General features: G+C 40.2%; 1 protein-coding gene across 9 annotated transcripts in view; it reads left to right on the plus strand.

Annotated features, from left to right (window-relative positions):
* The window catches only part of Tnrc6c (trinucleotide repeat containing adaptor 6C), a 118,936-nt gene that overhangs the window by 18,751 nt on the left and 75,632 nt on the right, over positions 1 to 24,553 (plus strand). For 6 of the 9 annotated variants that reach the window (XM_071603894.1, XM_071603899.1, XM_071603895.1 and 3 more), the window contains exons 2-3: positions 13,787 to 14,015; positions 19,472 to 19,571. In XM_071603894.1, the coding sequence (XP_071459995.1) occupies positions 13,932 to 14,015; positions 19,472 to 19,571 (184 nt within the window). In that variant the 5' untranslated portion in view covers positions 13,787 to 13,931. Of the gene's footprint in view, positions 1 to 13,786; positions 14,016 to 17,660; positions 17,683 to 19,471; positions 19,572 to 20,370; positions 20,393 to 24,553 lie in introns of those variants that run through there. The other 3 variants (XM_071603898.1, XM_071603896.1, XM_071603897.1) reach the window with 3 other exon arrangements.

Genomic DNA, 24,553 nt, shown 5'->3' on the forward strand with positions numbered 1-24,553 from the left:
TGTATAGTACTAAACTAATAAAGGAGAGGGTGTGTGTGTGTGTGTGTGTGTGTGTGTGTGTGTGTTTAAGGACCATCAGGATATCAGTATGGCATAAATTCATAGACCAACTTTCCAGTATCATACTTAATGGTAAAAACTTGAAAGTAGTCTCACTACCAAGTATTGTTTCTTGGAATACATTTTTCCATTGAGCTGCATCCCCAGCCTTTTTATTTTTTAATTTTTTAAATTTTGAAACAGGGTTTTACTAAGTTGCAGAGGCTGGCTTTGAATTTGCCATCCTTTTGCCTCAGTCTCCTATGATTACAGGTGTGTGCCACTATGCTCATCTGAGTCATTGTGATTATACCTAATAACCCCCTCCCAGAATTTCAGCTAAACATTCTAGCAGCTTTGAACTCCCAGGGATTTGGAGTTCTCACTTTCCAAGCAGAGAATGTCTCTACTGGGGATGCTGAGTGGTTCTGTTGAGTAGAAAGGTGAGGCTGCCTCCCATGTGGAGCTCTGTAAGCCACTGTACCAACAGAGCCGCTGTGTTGCCTGGAGTATTTATTTAGTTGTGATTCCTGGGAGAAACAGGGTCACAGTGTACCAAAGGGCAAGGAAGGCTAACTCATGTTTGGAGTGTCTCATGGAACTTCTGGGCACACTGTTAAAGAGTAAAGAAAAAGGTCTGTTGAGTCACTTGCTTCAGGGAGGACAGTTTGGGTCATCTTGCCAGGTTGAGAACACTGGCTAGCTGAGGTTCTGGTCAAGAACAAAGGAACCGTTGGGTGGACAGTGCAGGAGAAAGTCAGAAACACTATCCATGGCCCAGAAACAAAGACTAACAAACACTTCTTTCTCTTCTTCCCTTATTGTATGTACAAATATATGGTAGTTAATTTTGCAGTTTTCTTCAGAGAGCAGAATATTTAGCGGAGATTGAACTATAATTAATATTTCTAGTGATTTGGGGGACTGTGGCTCCTCATTTGGGGAAGCAGGTGAAAACATCTTCATTTATAGGAAGATAGCTGCATGTCATTGGGCAGAAACGGTAGATAGGCTGCTTCATGTAAATTTAGGTGTAAAGGGTGTCTTCCCAGTCTGTGTAAATCCATCTGTGCTGTGCCTTTGATACTGGAGCTGGGCACTGCAGACATTTCCCTGTAGCTTGCTGGCTTTGTGTTGGGCCTTGTCAGCACAAGGCACTGGAGGATCAGTGGAAGGAGGAAGAGTGGGATGAAGGGGACTTCTCCGCCTGCCTCCAGTATGCTTGCTTCTGGTGCAGCAGTCAGCAGAGTGGCCTCAGGGAGTCCTGGGAGTATTCACCTCTGGTGCTTATGAAGCACCATGGTCAATCCATGCCCTCAAGGAAATTTCTGCCTGCAGAAAGGCCTTCATATGGACCTGTGCCCTCCTAGATCCCTTCACTCCTGTCTAGCTGTGTCATGGTGGCCACACCCTCTTGAGTCCTGCATGGAGGAATCCTAAACTCAGCCCTGTCTTTATTCATACACATACCTTGAACTAGTATATGTCCAGGTCCTGCATTTGTTCCTTGTGGGCCCCTTAAAGACCTGTTTTTATTTCTCTTTAAACTTGCCCACTTTTTTCTAGTTAACACATCTTTTTTTTTTTTTTTTAGTTTTTAGTTTTAGGTGGACACAATATCTCTATCTTATTTTTATGTGGTGCTGAGGATCAAACCCATTGCCTCATGCATATTAGGCAAGCACCACTATACCACTGAGCCACAATCCCAGCCGCATAGTAAGCACATCTTTATATTAAATCTACCCTGTTGAATCACTGGTGTAATCTCTGACTTCTGACTATTCCAGTGTTAAGATTCCATAACATTACTATTTAAGTCCAGACCAATTAAGTAAGCCATTGGTTTTCAGTTACTGTGAAACAGATTATCACAAACTTAGAGGTTTAAAGAACTGTCTATGTATTAGGTCAGAGATCTTAGATCAGAGATCTAGTAGGGTTTTTTTTTGTTGTTGTTGTTGTTGTTTTTTGTAGTGGGGATTGAACCTCAGTGGGGCATGCTAAATTGCTGAGGATCTCAAAAAGTTGCTGAGAATGACCTCAAACTTGCAATCCTTCTGCCTCAGCCTCCCCAGTTGCTGGGAGCCATAGGGGCTCATTCTTAAAAGGCTGAGATCAAGGTGGTGGCCAGACTAAGTGCCCTGATGAGGATTTGAGTTGGAAGCTGCTTCCATTCTTGGCTGCTGGAAGAATTTGGCTCCTTGCAGTTGTAGGATTGAGGTCCTTGTTGTCCTTGGGGACTGGCATTGGAGCTGCTCCTTGCCTTCCTCTGTCTCTGATCTCTAATTTCAAATTTAAAGGGTTCCTATGATTAGGTCAGGCCCACCTAGATAGACTTCTAGACTTAAGGTCATCTGATTTGGGACTGCAAAATTACATCTGCAAACTCCCTTCAAAATGGTACCTAGATTGGTGGTGGTTAGAATAACCGGGACAAGGTACATGGATATCAGGGGCCAAGATCCTTGGGGCAGTCTTCTGTCTACCACAAATACAAATAGAAATGAGGAGGAGAAAAGTTAGTTGTGATGTATAGGTTTTTGTACCCAGAAAGCTCGGGATGATTAGCTAAAAATTTATGTATGCCATGTAGATGAATCAGTAACTTTACTTAACATCTGCCATCACTCAACATTTAGGCAATACATAGACTATCTGGTCTTTTACATCATAAAATACCAAGGTGTGAACTGAATGTGTATAAAAAGTAAACATGAAGAAAATGAGCAAGGGAGTAGATTAATATTGGAGCATGTGTTCAGCCCTGTGGAAAGCCTGGGTTCTTCCCCCAGCACTTTACATAAATCAGCAAACAAGAAAACAATGGTGTCTTCTGGAGGCATGGTGGCCCATGCCTGAATTCCCAGCAGTTTGGGGCTGAGGCAAGAGGATCACTAGTTCAAAGCCAGCCTCAACAATTTAGCCCTAAGTAACTCAGGGGAGACCCTGTCTCTAAATAAAATATAAAAAAAGGGTTTGGGATGTGGCTCAGTGGTTTAAGTGCCCCTGAGTTCAATCCCCAGTACCAAAAAGAAAAGGAAAGGAAAAGAAAAAACAATGATATCACTGAAGGGGAAAAACAAATGAGAGGTATTCTCAAATGGGAAAATAAAATCCTGAAGGCTTTAAATTTAATTAATTTATTGGTTTAAAACAGTTCTAATTTTTAAAAAAATCTATAATATTTTTCTTTTTGAATATGACAAAATGATCATAAATTGCATCTGAAGGATGAAAGAATAAACAGTTTTTAAAGGTGTAGTGAATGGAAGCTAGCGGTAGCAGATAACAAAATTTTATGAAACTGGAATGATGAGAATTTTGTGGTCCTTGCAGAAATGTACAACTCTTCATGGAGCAGAATGATCTTCAGGCCCATCTGTTGAATATGACTTTGATACACAAAGAGTCAGTGTCACAAATCAGTAGAGAGAGGAAGGATTGTTTAGTCCTGAACAATAAATGACACTCAGCCACTCAGAGTAAACTGTTTAAGAAAGAAAGCAAGGTAGAACCTAGTGTTGACCAAACACCTAAATTAATTTTAAATAAAGTGTTAACCATATAAAATTTAAAAATTGAAGAAATCTAGAAAATAAAAACAGCAACTTTGAGTAGCTTCTGCACATAAAAGTGAAATTTTATTTTTTGTATAATTTTTGCCTTTGTTAAAAACAAAGCAAGAGGCTGGGGCTGTAGATCAGTGGCAGAGCACTTGCCTAGCACAAGTGAGGCACTGGGTTCCATCCTTAGCACCGCATAAAAAATAAAGGCATGTTACCCATCTACAACTTAAAAAAAAAATTAAAAAACAAAGCAAACTGAAAATGAGGAAATGGTTATGACCACATGGTAAAAGGTTAACCAGTTTATAAAAATGGGTAGAGAAAAAAAAAAAAATCACTAAGAACTCAAAGGATGAGTCAGGAGATAAATAGGTGGTTCTCAGAAAATAAATTCTTGTTGGTTAACAAATATGAGGAAGTATGTTAATTAGTAATCAGAGAATTATAACTTAAGACCATTAAGATGCTTTTTCTATCAGATTAGCAAAGATTAAAACTTATATTTAGTGCTTGTAAGGGTGTTTTGAAACCACACTTGTACTCGGCTAATAAAAATCCTTTAATTAGATTATTAAAAGGTTTTGGGATAACAGTTTGGTAATAAGTGCCGAAACCTTTAATTATACTCTTTTGTTTTCAAAAGTCTGCTTCTGGAAACATCTCTGCAGACAATAATTGCAAATGCAGAACAGACTACAAGCTAAAGGGCTCAGTGATTAAAAAAGAGTTCAGTGGAGACACCAGAATGAAATAGCAGGGGCTTTCAGTAAATGGTGGTCCATCTTCACAATGAAAGTGTATTAAAAATTAGTTGAGCTGGATGCAGTGGTGCATGTCTGTATTCCCAGCTGCTTAGCAGGCTGAGACAGGAGGATCACAAGTTCAAAATCAGCCTCAGCAAGTTAACAAGGCCCTAAACAGTTTAGTGAGACCCTGTCTCAAAATTTAAAATATTTAAAAAAAAAAAAAGCTAGGGATATGGGTCCGTGGTTAAGTGCCCCTGGGTTCAATCCCCAGTACCAAAAATAAAAAGAGAATGCTTTAAATCTGAAAAAGCAGAATATGAAATTTTATGTAAAGAATTATGTCAACCAGCCAGTCGACATACTGGTGCATACCTGCAATCCCAAATACTCAGGAGGCTGAGCAGGAGGATCACAAGTTCAAGGCCAGTGAGAAGCTTTCCAGACCCTGTCTCATAATAATAAAAAATAATGAAAGGGGCTGCATTGGAGGAGCTCTGGGGTGGAGCACCCTTTGATTCAATCCCACTACTACAAAAGAAAAATATGCCAACTATATGTTTTTGTTTTAAGTTTAGAAAACTCTCTAGACTTAACTAAGCATTGTGTGTGTGTGTGTGTGTGTGTGTGTGTGTGTGTGTGTGTGTTTTATATTTTATTTTGAGACAGGGTCTCACTAAGTTGCTAATAATTCTAGCTGGGATTACAGGTGTCAGCTACCACCCAGTTTACGTAAGCATTCTTGAGAGTGTAAATTAGGATGGTGGTTAACTATACTAAGAGTCTTGTGCCAGGAAGGAATCTTTCACTGCATCCTCCTCTCAGTATCTGTTTCTTCTCTGCACCTGCCCTGAAGTCAAGTCTCTCTCAAAAGGTTGCTGTCCCATTACAACTCCATCCCCCTTTGCTCCTCTTCTCTTATTTTGTGAGCACATTTTTAGGATCCAAAGTTTCCGTTATAATTAGCATCTTTCCCAGTCTGTATTTCAGACTGTAAACAACCAAATCAGTGGGGTTTGAAAACAGTTTCCTTTTCAGTGCTGGACCTCGCTTGTTGCTTGCTGACTGTTGAAATTCTGTGTAATGGGGCATGTACCCAGAGATGAATAAGGTAGTGGGAAAATAATATCAGTTTTCAAGGAAACTTTTTAAACTTAAGAGGTGCAAGGATATATAGATTTAAAATATAAGAGCCCCATTCTAGATCACCTGTGTTTTCTGTAGAACTTTGTATGGTACATGGTACACTAAGTACACTCCAAATGAAAGATTATGTTTCCAGTTCCGACAAGTTTCTACAATTGAAACTCATTCATGTGGAGACCTGAGGAGCACCTCTGTCCCCACAATCTGTCTTGAGCACAGTGCTAGCCTGTTGCCTTACAGGTCATTGACCAGCAAGCCCCTCGGTAAGCATTTGGAAAGGTACAAGTGTGTTCAGGATGTCACATGGTTGGGGTAGTGTGGGAGTCAGGGATCCTGGATGTTGTACAGTGCCTAGGACTGGCACTGGTATGACATGCAGTATACCTCTTACTGCACACTTCACAGCTGTTGAATAGTCCTCTGGATATTTGTGTGAGAGACTCATTTATTTGAGCTCAGAACCCATTTCATGTGGATACAGTTTCTTTGTGTGCTGCTGTAATGTATGCTTCCTTTTTCAGGAAAGCAATTTTCGTACACATCCAGGGAAGATTGGACTTTATCTAGAACTTTCTCAGTGGTTAGTCATCAGTTTAGATATCTCATTGATATCAGTGCCACTTGTGGATTTGAGTTACAATGTCAATTTTATGTTCTTGATTAATACTCATCACAACCTGAAATCACCTTGTTTATTCATTTATGTTTTTTATTTATGTACCTGCTAAATTGTAAGCTCTTGAAAATAGCAATCTTACGTATCTGGTCACTGAATATCCCTGTTCCTCAAAGTCTGGTACATTGCGGCCAGTTATTAATAAATAATTGATGCATAAATTATGGATGGATGTTTGAATGAATGAACTGTCCTCCTGACCTTCTGACCTTCAAGGGCTGATGTTCCTGAAGCCTTGGTCCCTGCCCCACTTTTGTATGCACTCTGAAACTCCCTTCCTTCCTAAACTCAGCTACAACCCTAGCTTCAATTTATATCTCTACATTGATAATCCCAAGGTTTTTATCCAGTGTAGATCTTTCCTTTGAACTTGAGAATTATAAATCCGGTTCCCAGTCCTTCCCCAGTTTATTGCCTCAGTCATCTCAAATTCGTCATGTCCCTCTCCAGGGTTTGCCTTAGTGGCAGATTCTGCCATGCACTTGGGCATGTTGGAGAGAGACCTAGTGGCTGTGCTTGATGCTTTCCTCACCATTTATGCCCATATTCAATTCCTCACCAAGTCCTGTTCACTTTGCTTCCCAAATAATCTTCAAACCCAGATTCTCTACTGCTCCCAAAACCTAGAGTTTCAACTCTTTTTGGCTGCAGTAGCCTGCCTGTTCATGGGTTCCACTAGTCCATACCAGCCTTCCCATAATCCAGTTTCCACAGGGTAGCTAGAACAAGCTCCTAAAAACACAAATACAGTTGCTAATCTCTTGCTTATTTCATTGCTCTGAGGATAAAGACAAAATCTAACCTAAGTCCTCCTCGCCTGCCAGAGTTGCTCTAGCTATTTCTTCCATTGCTCCCCATCCCGTAGGCGTACCTGTCATCTTATTGTTTTTTCTTTTTCTTTTTTTTCCTTCTTGGCAGTGCTAGGGATTGGACCTAGGGCTTCACAGGTTAGGCAAGTTCTCTATTCCTGAGGTTGCACCCTGAAGCCCTTTTGCTGATTATTAAACATGCTCTGTGCTTTTCCCCATAGAGGTTTCATGCATGATGTCATCCAGTCAGCTCTCCTTCCAAATTTAAGGTCACTGCCATAGGACCATCCATGACCTCCTGACCGATCAAGCCCCTCCCCTATGTTGTGCTCATAGCACCCTGCACTTCAGAGAACCTTGTAATTATTGGATCATGATGGGAATTGTATCTCTTTCCCATATGAGTGCATGTGTAACTTATGAATGTAGGTATGGTTTTGGTATATTTATTTATGTTATCACCATAAAGAATGGCTTGATAGCAACTACAATAATTTGTCTTCCAAAATTGAGTTGATTTTTATCCAGTAATTTCATGGGGTAGATCAGTTTGACTTGTTACTTCAAAAGGACAGTATTTCATTTGTTCTAAGAAATTCATTTCACCTATTGTAACATATCTTGAGATTGGCACGGGGTTATAGTCAGTGGCATGTTTGTTCTGGTGTAATTGTCAATTTTTTCTTTCTTAGTACATAAGATAACTATGTTTTATAGTTAAAAGTAACTTAGTTTATATAACATCTGGTACTTTGTAACAAATTCATTCTAAGAACCTGTGTTGCTTGGTCATTCTGTGGAAGCATTAATAAATTTTCTGTAACTAGAGCATATAAGGGATGACATCTTGCTCTCTTGGGAAATTTCTGACTAAAATTCTTTTTATCATATCTATAGAGTTGAAAGTTGGGGGCTTGATTTGTATATTGTAGACATAAACTTAAGTTGTGTCTATGTGTACATATCTGTTTTGTTTTAGAAAAATTATCGTTTGTAAAAAATTGGCAGGCTATCCATCAGTTCTAGAGACTGTTAATTAGACTCAGACTCTGAGTATATTCTCCCTATTTTTTCTTTCTTTCTTTCTTTTTTCTTTTTTTTTCTCCCTGTGGTACTGGAATTGAACCCAAGGTTTACACATGCTAGGCAAGTGCTGTATCTCAGAACTGCGTCCCTGGCCTGTCCTCTTTTGCAAGAAGTTTTGGATGAAGTATCTGCAGACGTTTTCCCCAGCCTAGATCTGAGCAAGTTCTGGTCAATTGGATATGAATGGAAATAACATGTAAAATTCCAGGACATGAACCAAAATGGACATGATTTGCTCTCCAATTCCTCTTTTTCCTCCTCTAGTGAATAAAAAGAACTTAAGTCCCAAGATGACCTCAAAATGGAATAAAGGTACCTGGCCAGCCTCTGGACTATGGAAGGGACATCTTGAAGATGTTGTATTTTGGAGTCTCTCTTTCATAGCAGCTTTGCCTGTATTCTAACTAATGACCATCCAAGAGATGGTATTGATTAGGGTCTTCAGTTTCCAACTCATGAGATTCACCTTCCTGTCGGTTCAAGTCTGAAGCATATGGTTCTCACTTTGGACTATAATAAAGAATATATTCTCTTTTGGGGATATAGTGTGGGGTGATGCATGCAGTGTATGCTTGGGACTCACTCAATCAGCCCTCAGCTTGAATGGCAGCTCTGCAGGTTACTGTCAGTGTCCGTGCATTGAACTGCTCACCAATATCCTCCCAACTTCAGACTCCTCTGCTTTAAGACGTTGGTGATACCTATTTCAACAGGAATGTTTTAAGGATTAGATGAGATCTTCCCAGTGCTTAACAAATGGCAGCTCTTGTTATTGCAAGTTTGAAGAACTATAACCTCAAACTGTCCACCACCCTAGTATTTTTTTCATATGAAACTTGGTGATTTGGAGGATAGTTTGATTTTCAAAGTTTTATCTTTGGACTAAGCACAACATGCATCAGAAACATGGACATATTGTCTGGACTTCCTAGACACTTGCTGACTTTTTGAGCATTCTGAGTTTTCCCATTATGCATGTTGGCTGTTAAGAGCCTGTAAGAGATGGTTTAAGGAAGCCCATACTTCACACACTCTGGTGATCAAAAGAAGCTGTCCAGTGCATGATGTTCCCCTTTATGAGGTACACCCTCTGGAAATTTTATTTTTGGACCTGACAGCTAGGAAACTTTTATTTCCACTACAGAATAATTGTGTTTTCATGCTTAATGAGAATCCACAAAGGACAGAGGAACTAAATCATAAATGGTAAAATAATTTGGGAAATTGTCACTACAGGGCAAATTGTAGGTTAGCCCTGAGTATCTATTAATCTGTTACTAGGTGTAGTTCCATTAAAGCCCTCAGAGGAGGTAAGCTGTAGGCTCCTTCCTTCCTCCCTTCCTCCCTCCCTCCCTCCCTCCCGAAGGCCAAATTAGTGGCAACTAGCAGTACTTTGTTTTTTTTAGGGCAGTGGGAAATGTTGCCTTTTCAAATGGGCATTTAAAGTTTAGAATAGCGTAGTATTAGACACATGGCTCCTACAAGTTTACATACTCTGAATACTAGAGTTGGGATGTAAGACAGTAATTTCCAGATAGTTGTCAGGTGCAGAAACAATAGCCTGTGGCCAGAAAACACTTGCTAGCATTCAGTAGGGGGACTCTAGGCCAGGGCTCTGGTGTGAGCTCAGTTGGTCCAGTGAGCAGTACGCTGCTTTGTGCTGCTTGAACAAATGACTAACAGCTAAGCTTCATTTTTTCTTAGATAGTTTCTCTAAGGTCTCTATTTAGGCTCTTTTCCCCTCCCCATCTGAACCTGCCATGTGCTTGAAAACAAAATAGAAAATTAAATTTCTTCTATAACTGATATTTTTTCAGATGTTTTCTTCCTCATTGTTTCCTATACATTTCCAAAAACCTGTGGGCTTTTTTTTTTTTCTGCACAGATATAACTTAGTCACATAATTTTTTTTTCTACTTAAGTTTCATTATAGAAACTGTTAGGCAGATACTCTGCTCCTTTATCAGCATATTGCTATAGCACATACCTCTGAAAGCCTCTCTCCTGCGTCTTCCCATACTATCCCTGAGCTTCAGATGTTTCTGGATCAAGGGACTGGGTAGATTGTGGCATCATCTTTTCTTATTTGATTTTTCCCTTGCACAGTTTGTCATCAGGCTATTTCTGCCTAGGTTTGTACGCCTGCCTGCTCTCCCAAATTAGAATCCAGCTTTGAGCACAAGTTAATTTAGTGGCTCCTGAAGCCAAATCTATTCAGTTAACAGCCCTGTTAGCTCACAGAATTGCCAGGTTTTTGAACAGGACAGGCTCCTAGAGTTCACCTACAGTCCATTGCCCTGCCTTCTTTCATTGCTTCAGACACTGCCTGTGGCCCCCTCCACCCCATTTCCATGGTGCTGGGGCTTCATCCTTTCCTGTTTCATAGTAATGAAGAGTCCCTTTTATAAACCTGCCAAATGTAACACAAGTTTTGGAATACTGACATCATGGAGATTTAAAAAAAAAAAAAAAACACAGTGGGCTAGTGATACTAGCAAATTCAGGCAGAAGAGCTCTTGTACTCTCAGGTTTGGTATTTCAGGTCTGTGTGCTCTTAGTTAAATTCATCATTTAGGCACAACTATGATGACGTGACAGTATAAAAAGGTATCCAGTTGGGGCTGGGGTTGTAGCTCAGCGGTAGAGCACTCGCCTAGCACGTGCAAGGCCCTGGGTTCGATCCTCAGTTCCACATACAATAAATAAATAAAATAAAGGTATTGTGTCCAACTACAACCAAAAAATAAATATTAAAAAAAAAGGTCTCCAGTTACGTGGCAGGATTGAAATAGGCTCTCGTTTTAAGGGTTTCTCTTATCTGTCACGAGAGAGAAACCATATGGCATTGTAAATGGGGAACGTTTACTATAACGAATAGTTACTAGTAGCAGGGATTAGAATGAAGAGGGATTGAAGGTCAGGAGGAAAAAAAAGTCTTTTGAGAGTATAGAACAGCGGATTGAAGGGCTAAGATGGAGGACCCGGTAAAAGCCCACAGGACTGAGGCCCAGGCTCACCGGAGAGGCCAAAATCGTGGTTCAGGGCATGGCAGAGAAGTTGCTGTGATGCCGTGTGCATGGAAGTTTGTCATCTGCTGTGAAAGCAGTCATGGGAAAGGCCTCTCACCAGAGGTACTATGCTGGCAGCACCCAGCCTACAGCAGAACTCGCCTCACACTGTCTCTCTGGCGCCCTCTACCAGAAAAGCTGGATACCTGACCAGCTGGCAAAGGAAAAGTAAAGGCCACAGATCCATTTTCACAGAGCAGGCAAAATTCCTGACCTCCAGACTCCTCAGCAGTTGGAATTGGACACTTCTGGGTATGGTTTTATGCTTTTCACAGGTTACAGAGTACATATATTTTTTAAATTTTCTAGCAAACAATGAAATTCTGATTATGTCAGTAACTACTCTGTAGCTTGCGCACCAGGCCATACCAGCAAGTTCTACTGTCTCTGAAACTGGTTGGAGATTTTTTTTTCCTATTTCTTTAAGTATGTTCAGCAACAACAACAAAAATATTTGTGTGTGTGTGTTTGTGTAAAATTGACTATGAAAATGGAATGTCATTAAAATTATACTGCTATTTTAAAATTTTGAGGCTATTTTAAACTCAGATAAAGGTATTCAAAAAATAAAAGGGTATCTGTAATTTCTCTAATTGTAATGGACATGCTAACACAATAATACTTACAGAACTTTTATAGTGGTAGAAATGCTTACTGAACATAATCACCATTAAGATCAGTCATAATTAAAAGTGCTGCTTCTGTTCTGTACTCAGTTTTATTGAGCAAGCCCAGGTACTTTTCAGGATTTTTTGGTTACAAGCAATGAAAAGTAACTATAATTTAAGGGAGGAAAAGAACTTTGGACCCATATGAGGTAGTTGACAAAGTTGAAGGAAAAGCTGACAAGCCAGGACAAAGACCAGCCACCTGGAAAGGAGGACAAGCCTTGTATAGGGACAGTAAGTGAGGTGAATCTGCCTCAGCTGTGTGCTGAATGGTGCTCCTTCCATTCCAAGGAGTATCATGATCGGCCCATGCCACTTTCGTGCTCACGCCCTGCTGAGGAACACAGGGCGTTGTGTACCAAGCTGCAGAAACTACTTCTTCCTGGACTCAGGCCACATCTCATAGAGACTCAGCTCTTCTCCCCCTTTTTTTTTTTTTTTTTTTTTTTGGCCTTTTTTCCTTGGTGTGGTGCCCCATTTTCAAGATCTTTGCAATTGAGAGGCAACTTCCACAGCTTCCAACCTCTGGTTCATATCCAGGACCCTCCCTGATTCTAAGTACTGTGGCCCAGGGAATGCACTGTTCTTTGATTAGCCAAACATGGTAGGTTCCTGGAGCCATTGTCCCTAAAAGTCCCTGGATTCAGGTGTGGGAGAAAGAGTCATTCTCTATGGGGAATCAGGGTTCCCAGTTGGGAAAAAGATGCCATGTGGCAAAGTGAAACATACAGGTGACTAACCTTATTTTCCAGAAAAAGCCTACCAATATGAGAAATGACATTTGTTCTGTGATTAAAAAGCATGTGGAAGAAGAAAATAGGAGAATACTGGTGAAACGTGTCAGTGGCCAGGCAACAAGCCCCAGAGGTGTTGGTTTCTGAGGCAAGAAGCAGGCAGTGCTGTTTCTTGAGAAGTCAGGTAAATTCAGGATACAGGAGCTCCGTAGTGAGAGTTGCTAGGGGGTCCTGTATTGTTTTGTTTCAGCCATAATGGTAAATCTTAACTAAATCCTGGGTCTGCAGTCTGTATTAGCGCTAACATGGAAATAATTCAGGATTCCTTTGAAAGCTTGAGGCCAGCTGGTTTTGTTATGCCTCTCAGATCTCTAGAATTCTTACCCTCCAAAGTAAAAGTTGAGACCACAGCAGACCTTACCTCCTGTGGGCAACGGGTCCAGGGCTTCAGTATGTCCCAGGCCTTCACTGTGCTGCTTGGGCCTGGCCCAGGCACATAGCCAGGGGTTAGTCTGAGACTTGGGACAGTGTACGCAGATTTGGTATTTTAGGTCTCACATTATTTGGGGTCAGCAGCACACACGCAGAACCAAGTAGAGTCCACCCAGACAGTGACAGCCCATACCCAGAATTACGGAATTTTCCTTTTCTAGGTGATTCCTCCCTGGGACCCCTTATACCATCTAGCTCCCAGGAGCTCCTTTTTCTAGTCTTCTGTGAGAAAGGTCTCCATTTTAGCAGCCTGTGCCACCCCTGCCACAGCATGGCTTTGTGACTGCAGCTTACACCCTGGTCAAAGCCTCAAGAGAAGAGGGGAAATGAGAAATTCATCCCCCTACTGGTTGGCTTCCTACATTTCAACTCCTCTCCCTAAGCCACTTGCTTGTGTTTACTTTCCTTTATTTGTGTTTTTGTATTGTATTATTCTTTGTCCAGTTGTTTGTTGTGAATCAGCAGAAAAAAACTAGAGTGGGCTTCCCCCTTCTTTGCAGGCCCAGAAATCCTACATCACTGTCTGTATTAGTTTTCTGTGCTGCATAGCAAATCACCATGAACTTGGTGACTTAGAGTAACACATTCTTCTTACTTCAGTTTCCATGGGTCAGGAGGCTGGATGCAGCTAGGGCCTCTTAAGGCCTCAGTCACAATGGGAGCTAAGGATGGGTTGCTTGTTGTCCATGCTTTCTCAAGCCACTGGCAGTATTAGTTCCTTGTTGCGGGATACATAATTGTTTCATTTCTTCACAGCCAGCAATCAAGAGGGAGAATCTAAAACCAGTCTGCTAGAAGAGTCTTCTATCACATAGCAAGGGAATGGAATGGCTTACTCCTCTGCCCTCTGCTGGTTAGAAGCAAGTCACGGTCCCTTCCACACCTAAGGGGAAAGAGTTACATGGTAAACCTCAGAAGATCTGAGAATTCTGTCGGCCACATCACCCAAGGATCCTCCTCTGGTCCTGTACATCAGAGCTACTTGGTGTGTGTTTCTCTTCTTCACCCCTAGTCCTGATATTATGCTAGATGACCAAGTGGTAGTGATGGTAGGGTTATTTTTGTTTGTTTTGTTTTGTTTTGTTTTGTTTTGCAGTACTGGGGATGAACCTAGAGTACTCTATCACTGAGCTATGTCCCCAGCCCTTTTTATTTTAAGCTAAGTTGCCAAGGCTGGCTTTGAGCTTGCAATCCTCCTGCCTCAGCCTCCTGAGTAGCTGTGATTCCAGGTGTGTGCCACTGCGCCCGGCTTAGCTACACCTTTTCACCACCCCCATATGCTCATAATGGAACAGTACAGCAGAACCCCTTCTTGTGACTCTAAATCCCTCTCTGTTTCTCATTACTGTTTCTTTTCATAGTATGTGGAATATTAAATATAACTCAAGCTTTACTGTCTCTTTCCTACTAGATTATATGTCCCAGAGATCTAAGATTACCTTGTCCTCTTATGCTACCTACAGGGTGCAGCAAATATTTCCCATACAAAGCAGGCATTCAGACATGTTGAATAAAATAAAGAACCTTACATATTGCTGTGACAACTGATCAGGGTACCACTTCCTTCCTCTTCTCTCTTTAATTTTGTCTGCTAACATTTTACCAGCCCTTCTTAACTTAAACACCACAAGGACTTATTATTGAATTAGCCAGACTTTTAAAGTAAAAGTCACACATGCGTGCACACGCGTGCACGCACACACACACACACACATACAGCTTCACACAGAATGAACTAGGGAATATTTTGATGAGATGTTCGGAGTGTAACCAGTGTAACTTCAGGGTGTAAGACGTGGTGTATCTTATAGATGGAAACTAAAGATAAGAAACATTTTCAGTTTTGGTTAACTAAACCTCAAGGGCAAAAACAGGTCCCCTTGCTCTTTTACTGAATCTTATTCTTTAACAAATATCCATAGCAGTCAACAGAAAGACTGTAAATTGGAATATTCTCCATTCTTAGTAGTTTTATAGAGGGTGGGGACTGGATTCCCAGTCTGCCTACATAATTTCATCTTTCAAATCATTGTTTCCTTGGGAAAATGTGAGTTTCATGAGGAGCACTGAGTGCATGCTGGTGGGGCCCTGTGGAGAAGCTTTTGTCCCCCACCCTTTCCAGAGCTGCCTGAGACTGTGAGAGCTGCTTTGTTCTCTACCTGTGCCTTCTAATCCCGAGATTGCAGAATTGTTTGAGAATGAAAGATAGTGTGTGTGTGTATAAACTTGGATGATTATCAAAATAAAATTTTTCTTTGGTAAAAAAAACCAGCCAGAGGGGCTCACCACGGGATACCTTGTTGTATAAACGGTAGGTACTTTGTATCGCCTTGGCCCTTCAGACTTGCTCCTGGCCCTGAGGTTTAGGTGTGCAATCAGATTTTCTCCTCGCCTAGTTCCCACTACTACTGAAAATAAGCCATGCTGCCAGTCTAAGCTATGCTGTTTTCTTTCCCAGAATCTGGGGAGGGGAGGGGGAGTTCTTTGTAGGGGCAATAAACTGGAAGTGGAGTGGATGCATATGAATAGAGGAATTTATGATATAAGTATTTTATGACAACATTCATACCATGGTATATTATGGAGCCATTAGAAATAATAGATTGGATCTGTCAGTTGCAGGGTGGGAGGGAGATTCCCTCACCCAAATATATTGAATGAGAAAAGCAAGATGCAAAAAAGCTTATATAGCATTATCCCAGTTTTGCAAAACAATAATCAAATAACACCCCTTGTAAAAATGTATATGTATTTTCATATCATTACATAAGCTTGGACAGAAACAGGTGTATCTGAACTGATTGGTTAACACAGGTTATCTGGTGGTCATGTAACAGTGGACAGTTGATGTGGATGTGGAGAGACATGAGAATTGGGTAAAGGGATACCAAGAAAATCAAACAGAAAAGCAAATATTTTCCTGAGGGGGGAAAAAAATGCCAGGCACAGTGGCACATACCTGTAATCCTAGTGGCTCAGGAGACTGAGACAGGAGGATCATGAGTTTTAAAGCTACCCTCAGCAAAAGTGAGATAGATGCTAAGCAACTCAATGAGACCCTGTCTCTAAATAAATATCAAATACGGCTGGAGATTGGGCTCAGTGGTCAAGTGCCCCTGAGTTCGATCCCCAGTACCCCCAAATAAAGAAAAAAATTACATTTATAAATTTACATTAAATCATGTATATGTAAATGTAATTCTAAGTATACATGATCATATCAGAAAATAAAGTTGGTGTCTTGAAAAGAAAGTTTGCGTTGAGATTTTGTCCTGTGTGGACTTCAGCTGAGATCTTCCCAGACACTAGTAACAAATGCCCTGAATGGTAACAGGTTTTTCTTGGGGCCACAGAGACAGAACAGAATCCTGCCAACAAAGCACTCATAGCCCAAGGACAGAGGAAGCTCATGCTTTCAGTTAGAGCTAGGATATAATGTCTCCTCCCTCTCCAGAAAGATCCTGTGAGAGGAAGCCCAGTTGCTCATCTTGCCATGTGCTGACCCACAGACACACGTCTCTGCAGTGGCCTTGATCATTTGCTGCACTTGCACCATTTATGTGAGTGTCCTTGGGTGTATGTATACATTGCCTTTTTCATGGTTGTAACTCCAGAGCACTTGTAAAGCCATTGCCCAGAAAACACTTGTTAAATGAATCATTCCCTCCCTCCACTCATTCCTGTGAGATTGAACTAGTGGCCATAAGGGATGGTCCTGAGGTTTAGGCTCTCTAGGAAAGTAATTGATGAAAACAATTTAGAAGGAAATGGGAATAGAATAAAAGTCACATCCAAATGTTGGAAAGTGGGATCAAAAATTCCAGCAGTGGAGTAATCTGGATGGTCACTAATACTATAGATAAAGTGCCCTGGTTACCAGGGAAAATGTCATATTTTGGCACTTGAGACTGCTCTGGCAAAATAGCCAGCACCTTGTCTGTTCTCTAAAGCAAAGCCTACCATGAAACAAGTCTACTCATGCATACAAATCCCTGGATTGTTTTTTTTTGTTGCTTCACATTCAGGCCTGAATGGTCAAGCAGGGATTACTAGACAACTAAGGAAATGCTCTCCTGTCAGAGCCCAGAGGAAGAAATCTCCAAAGGAAGAAAACAGACAGTTGTAGGAAATGCAGAAGCCCTTCAGAAAAACCCTGATTCATGTTCACAGCTGGAATAGAGGTGGTTCTCATCCAGAAAACAAGAGTGTGGAAGGTGCTGTGTTAAAGGAACATTCAAGAGAGAAAAAGTTACTAAAAAATTTAAATGACATGAAACAAACTCAGTAGATGGTTTGGAAGATGCAGTTGAGCCAAGAGCCCAGGAAATAGTAATAGTAGCAAAAAAGTATAACATAAAAGGTTAATTACTATTGATCCAAAAGGTTCAGTATGTTATTTAGGTAACCCAAAGAAGATGTTCTCAAGAAAATAGCTGAAGGAAGTGTGTCTTTGTTGAAAGCATCTGCCTAATGCTAAGCAAAAATAAGGGCAGAAAAAATGTGCAGGTATATCATCCTGAAGTTCCAGAACCTGGCAAGTTCAAGGCAAAAGAATAGGTAAAATTGTGACAAGATCAAGAGATTCCAGAAAACCATACACATGGCCAGCAGCTGTGAGAAGTCACGGGAAATGTAGATCAAAACCAAATGAGGTATGTAGTATAGTCAGATTCGCAGAGAAAGTAGAAGGGAGGTTGCCCAAAGCTGAGAGATGGGGAAGTGGAGGTGTTTTGGTAGGGATAGTTTCAGCATTGCAAGGTGGACTTCTGTCCAAGAGTGTAAACAGAGCACTACTGAACTGTGAACTTAAAAGGGAATATTGTGTATATTTTAATATGATTTTTAAAAATTTACAGGGGTTCAACAATAGGTTGTTCTCTCTCACAAGGGGTGCCCCCAACCCAGACAGAGCAGAGTGGAAGGCTCTAGAATTGGGATTTTAGAGGGCCATATTTTAAACTCAGCAGGGGAAAGAATATAAAATCAAAAACATCTTGGGGAGGGGGGTGCAGAGACAATTAGGAACTCTAAACCAGCTCCACAAACTAAAAAGTGGTCACAGTGTATTGCATAGCTCCGCAGCCAACATTTATATATTCTTATAAAGCAAATGCCGTTTATTGATTTAATTGAAAGTAGTGACGAGGGTGATGGAGGAGCCAAATCCATGGCCATATTACAGGAACTAAGCTGTTACCCTCTCAAATTGGTACCTTAAGAAATCACAAGCTGTGCATACCATGTAGAGATGGGAGAGAGCCGAGCCTCCCCACACATTTTGGAGTGGATTAGTAAGTGAAAACAAAATAATGGGGATGGTGTGCTCCCACTTGTGGTGGTGGTGGTTTTAAGATAGGTGTGTAGCCATAGAGAGAGAGCATTTTCTTTTGAGGTGTGTTAACTTGTTTAATTGCTCTGGGACAAGCTGATGCCTGGGCATGTGACAGAGATGTAGGGTATTGGTGCAGCAGGCCTGAGGTACAGTGTGTTGTAGTCGGTAGGGACCATACTATTGGGAAGACCACCAGAGACAAATCTGGGGTGGGTTAGCAGCAAGAGGCTTGGAGCACTATGTCTGTATTGAATAGGTCATGGGAAAGTGACTGTAGATTATGCCAGAGTTGTAGGGTTATTGAGGGGCTGCCTGTGCCAGGGCCCAGGTCTGGAACCATCGCCAGTGACCTCATATCCACATGCTGGTCAGTGTCCCTCAAGTACCCTCTACTAAGAAAACTCCACTTTGTGCTCACTGAAAGGGCAATGCTTCAAGCAGCTCTGTTAGCTATCGCAGCCAGGTGTTGAAGGGTGAATTTGGAGCTGACAGCAATCTGTTGGCCACTGACACCATCCTACGCCAGCCAATTCCTTTCAGCTTTGCAGCCTAGCTCCTAGGCTGCTGTGACTTCTTCCAGGTGTGTTCCTCTATGCTGCATACCCATGTATCTTTACAATAACTTACCATGCCATATGAGACCTGTTTAAGAAAACAGTTGGTTTATCAAACAAGCACGTAATTATAGTATGCTGAGAATCACTTCCAGAGATTTTGGTATGTTGAGCCAGGGTGGAACCTAGGAATCCACTGATTATGATGATGGTGATCCCAGAGGCAACACTTTGAGAAACATTGGTGTGGGGCTACAGGGAAGAGACTCCATGTTGTACCCACATTCCCAATACAATGTTTGGTGGTAGTTTGGTGCCCAGTAAATGTGGACTGAATGAAAGAGACAACTAAGCCAGTAAAAAGATAAGACAGCTTGTTGTAGTAGAAAAGTACACCTAGCAATACAGAATAAATGTCCATTTCTGATGATCTCTGTAAGTGGCCTCCTTTTACCCATATGTGCCTGGCTTAAACTTTCTGCAGTTAATGCTTTTTCCACTTTTTAATTTTAAAATAGCCATTATACTAATACCACTTCTTTTTATTTTTGACAGGGAGAAAGAACAAGAAACACAAGAAGAGGAGCGTTTGATGGAAGAAAAGAAAAAGAAAAAGCAGGAAGAAAAGAAAAAGAAGGAAGGTGCTCAGAAAAAGGTTTGGCCAGAGTTACTAACTTCATTGTCTCTGTGATCATTGTGTCTCGTTCGCATTGTCATAGCCATTCTAGTGCCAAGTTTCATCCTACTACTACTTTAAGTCAATCTGCTAAATCTGTAACCAGCAAGTAGTAGATATCGTGCTAGTGGAATACACACAGAGTGACAGCTGCACAAGTCTCTTTAAAAAAAAATCAGAGCTGTGTTTCAAAAAGTTTGATTTTAGTTGTTTGTGATAAAGAGAACTGTCCAGAACAGCCATCTCTAGGCAATGAGGAAAGGGCCATGAAACTTAATCTTATTAGAAAAGCTAGAAATACTTTTTGCAGTTTTGGAATATGTTCTTTTATAAATCCTAAATATTAGTAAATATTTAATAAATACTAAAAATCAAAAATTCTGCTGTAAACATTAAAGTTGTACTTGAATTTCATGGCATTTAAAATACAAAGTATACCATTTGTCTTCATTCTTGCCCATGTATCTTATAGTTTAAAACCATATGCCTTTTAGACTGTTTTAAAATATAGAGTTCAAGGAGCTTCCATATAGTTTTTTGGGGGTTTGTTTTTGGGTTTTTTTTTTTTTTGCCTTTAGGTTAATATTGGGATGTAATCAATGTAGACAAATACATATTTTTTCCCCTGTAATGAATTATAATAAATTAACTGGACAAAAACTTGCTTTTAAAATTTCCAATACTAAAATTCTGTTGATAAACTTTTATATATGCACACATTCTACACACTATTGTTCCTAAAGAGTTTCTGGTTTTTTTTTTTTTTTTTTTTTTCCAGGCTGCTGATCAAAAAACCAAAGGTAAGTTTGTTTATATTGAGGGGGAGGGGCTTTTTATGGTGGTACTAAACTTTTTATGATGAGGGTGATTTTTAAAAATTTTTAATTGATGTCTAAAAAACAAAGGATGTAAGCCTGTCTGTGATTCTACTTTTTTATTATTCATTGTGAAATTCTTCATTTATCACTGGTTTTTCATCTGCATCTCATTGGCATTTGATTAATCTAAAAATGCCTTAAGAATGTTACATTAGCTTTCTACACAATGCTTTTTAAATTTATTTTGGTTTATTTGCACCAAATAAGGATCAAACTGATTGAGTTGACTGAGTTGAAATAAGAACAACCAAAGATATCTGAATTTTTAAAAAAGCTTCCAGTTCCTCATTGCCAGCTATTCTTTGTAGGTGTAACCTTTTTGTATTTTGTCTTTCTTACTGATACAGAAGAGGTTTCTTTTGTGTCCTCTTAAGTCCTGAGCTTGCTTGCTTGCTGTTGTCTTAAGGGATGTTGGAAACACACACAGTTCTCAGCGAAGCTCCAGCATCCCTGGGGTTGTGTTGGAAATTTAGAATGAACACAAGCAAGCCACACTTTCAGCCTCTTCATTTCATGCTTGATGTGTTTAGGTGATTTCCTGTGGTTAAGGGCATACACTTGGGTCATATACACCAGCTCTGTTTCATTTTGGGCAAGTGACTTTCCTTCTTTAAATCTCGGGTATCTCATATTTAAAATGCGAAAGGTAATGAATTGCCTCATGAAGCTGTTGTAATGACAAAATGGAATCATGCAAGAAAATAGCTCAATGCCTCATGTATAGTTGGTGCTCAGTAAAGGATGTCTCTAATTGTTGTCATTCTTAAGTTCTTATTTTCTGTTGGACCATCACATGTACACAGTTGTATGTACAGACACATGCACTGAGATATTCTTATGAGCATGCTCGCTCAAGCTGCTGTCACTACCAATCCACTCTACTTCAGTTTGGCATTTTATTGTTTTCAAAGAAAAGGTTATGTATGTTATCTCATTGAACTTTATAATTGAGCAGGACAGGAATTCATTTACAGATGATGCTCCTGGTGAGTTAAGTGGCTTGTTCTTGATTGACAGTTGTAAAGATAGGACTGAGGGAGCCCAGGGCATCTGACCCTGGTGCACTCAGCCTCTGTGCCTTAAAATAGAGTCGTATTAAAAGATGAATTTAACATAAAATGAATACTAAAAGGCAGCAAAGTAAAAAAGACATTTTTCTTTCTTCTACTCTTAGAAGCACTGTGAATTTCAGAAGGGCTCAAAAGGGTTGGTACTTTAGTTGTATTTGAACTTATGATCTGAAATAAGAAACAATGGTTTCATTTTAATAATTGTCACTTAAAATACAGAATTATTTTTCTGAATCATTCATTTGCTTTTTTTAACATTGAGAAATTTTTACATTCTGCTTAAATCCTAGCTGTATTCTGTTTTCACTGTCATTGGAATTGTTTCTCCTCAGATAGTAACAGATTGCTTATTTATGTATAGTAATCGTGAATTACAGTTGGCCTGCCACTTTACACAGAGTTAATATTTTCTATTGCTGTGCTGATGAGGATTTTCATTGCTGACTCCACATTCTACTGGGGTTTTTATTTTCTCTAAAATACTGTTCCTTTGGTATAGATTATCAGTAACTACTAACTAGCTTTAGAATGGTTCATAGTAATTATTATTCACATCCTGCTAAATTAAAAAAATGCTTTTTGGCTGTAAAGAATTTTAACAGTGCTACTACTAGGTAATTCACTAAAGAGTATTAGCAGTATTAGGTTCAAATTTACTTTGATTCTCCATTATTACCAGGCCAAATCAAAATTGGCTGCTACAAGTTGAAGGTTCTGACTTTCTGACTGGACCCTAATGTCAGATAACGCAGATTTGGCTCAACTGAACCAGTGAGGTTGTTTTCTTGTTTGTTTTATTGTTGTTGTAGATGAACACAATGCCTTTATTTTATTTGTGTTTTTTTTTAAGAGAGAGAGAATTTTTTAATATTTATTGTTTAGTTTTCGGCAGACACATCTTTATTTGTATGTGGTGCTGAGGATTGAACCCAGCGCCGCGCGCATGCCAGGTGAGCGCGCTACCACTTGAGCCACATCCCCAGCCCTTATTTGTGTACTTTTATGTGGTGCTAAAGATCGAACCCAATGCCTCACATGTGCTAGGCAAGCGCTCATGTACCACTGAGTTATAGTAGCATCTCTGCTCAAACATGAGGTTGATCTGCTTCAAGCCAGCATTCCTGTCTGTGTCCCCTGTTCTAGCCTATAGTCCATAGGGCAAGGGCTCCATTTGCCTGCTCCTTCTTTCCTCCCAGCACCCTCACTCAGAAACTCCTTTCATGCTAGATGCTGTAGTGGGCCCTTTCATTTAGTATTTTGCATTGTTAGTGCATTCTCTCCAAAGGACAAATGACTGGAAGTTTGCTGTGTGTCCCAGTGACTGCAGAGCAAGTAAATGGTGGCTGATGTCCCCAGAATCTTCTGCCATACAGCCTGCAGGAAAAACACGCAACAAACACTCACCCTGCATTGCCTGTGGCAAGGAGGATGCTCAGAGGCCAAGAGCTGACCAAGGACACAGTCAGCAATTGGCAGAGCTTGAGTTAGTTATTAGGTACACTTTGCTCCAGGGCCAAGGTAGCCTGCCTGAAAGAATCACCAGGAGCAGGGAGACCTTGCTGTATTCCAGGCAACACTCTGAAGTCCAGGGCCCAAGTCATTTGAATGTAGGAAGAGTTTAATATTGAATGAGTTCAGGAATTGAATACTCAAGAGAGAAGCTGTACCTATAAAGGAGAATGTGTAATGTGCCAAATCAGTTTTTTTGGATAAGGTTAAATTGTTTTGGTCTTGATAATTACATCAAACTTCATCAAATCAATTACTGATTTTCTTGTTCTGCAGTATTATACATTGTTCAGGGCTAGGGCTATAGCTCAAATGTTAGAGCGCTTGCCTAGGTTGTGTGAGTGTCTCAAAGAAAACCTTTCAGCTAGTAGCATTAGGAAAGCAGTGACTTTGTTACTTGGCATTCATTGCATTTGACTTAATTTTCTCCATAACTGAAACTTGATCTCTTTTTTTTTTTAATATTTATTTTTTAGGTGTAGATGGACACAACACAATGCCTTTATTTTTTATGTGGTGCTGAGAATTGAACCCAGGCCCCGCCCATTTGATCTCTTTTAAGTTTTGATTTCAAAATATTTTTTTAGTTGTAGATAGGCACAATGCCTTTTTATATTTTATTTATTTTTTTTTTTATGTGTGCTGAGGATTGAACCCAGTGCCTCACACATACTCGGCAAATGCTCTACCATTGAGCTACAACTCCAGCCCTTAAATTTTGATTTATTTTAAACATTTTCAGAGAACTTTTTAGAGTGTATTATGTACACACATGTGTCTTCTCCTACCGAATTTTAACTATCTTGGTAGATCAATCTTCAATAGCATATTAAAATTTTTTCACATCTCACTATAACCATTTAACTTGAACTAGGAAGCTTCACTTTGAAGACTAATACTAAAAACATATTTTTTCTGAAAAACATAATCTAATATATAGCATACCCCATCCCACCCCATACATTTGTAAACAAGGTTTTCAGAAAGTCTGCTTTGCAGATTCACAACTAAACAGAAAATTCTCCCTGGCTGTCTTTTCACATCCTGACCTGTGCCTTCTTTGTGGAGGCCATTTTCTTTTAAAGGTTCAGAGCTGCAGAGTCAATGTGTGAAATACCATGCCACCAGTGTTCACACCCTGCATGCTACCCTGCAGCCAGGGGACACACTCACGGTCAGCTCTGGGGACTTTCATTCAGACATTGTGTTCACTGTTGTTCCTCTCCTCTGATTCTCCTCTGATCCTGCAGATCATCACTGAGGTGAATGTCCTACACTCCTGAAAAATCTGAGCATGTTTTATTTTTCTGGAATCCCTTCCCTCCTCCTTTTCCTGCCTCTAGTCTTGTGGTGCTGTTGTAGTTAACCTTTCCTTATTTTTCCTCCTGTGATGAAGAACATAAGTAGTGAATTTTTGTTAAAAATAATTTGATCATTATCTAAAAAGAAATTAAAGTTTACTTGAAATCCCTCTATCCTGAGATATTTACCAGTTAACATTTTG

The sequence above is a fragment of the Marmota flaviventris genome, chromosome 17, assembly GCF_047511675.1.
Source record: "Marmota flaviventris isolate mMarFla1 chromosome 17, mMarFla1.hap1, whole genome shotgun sequence".
NCBI classification, from domain to species: Eukaryota; Metazoa; Chordata; class Mammalia; order Rodentia; family Sciuridae; genus Marmota; species Marmota flaviventris.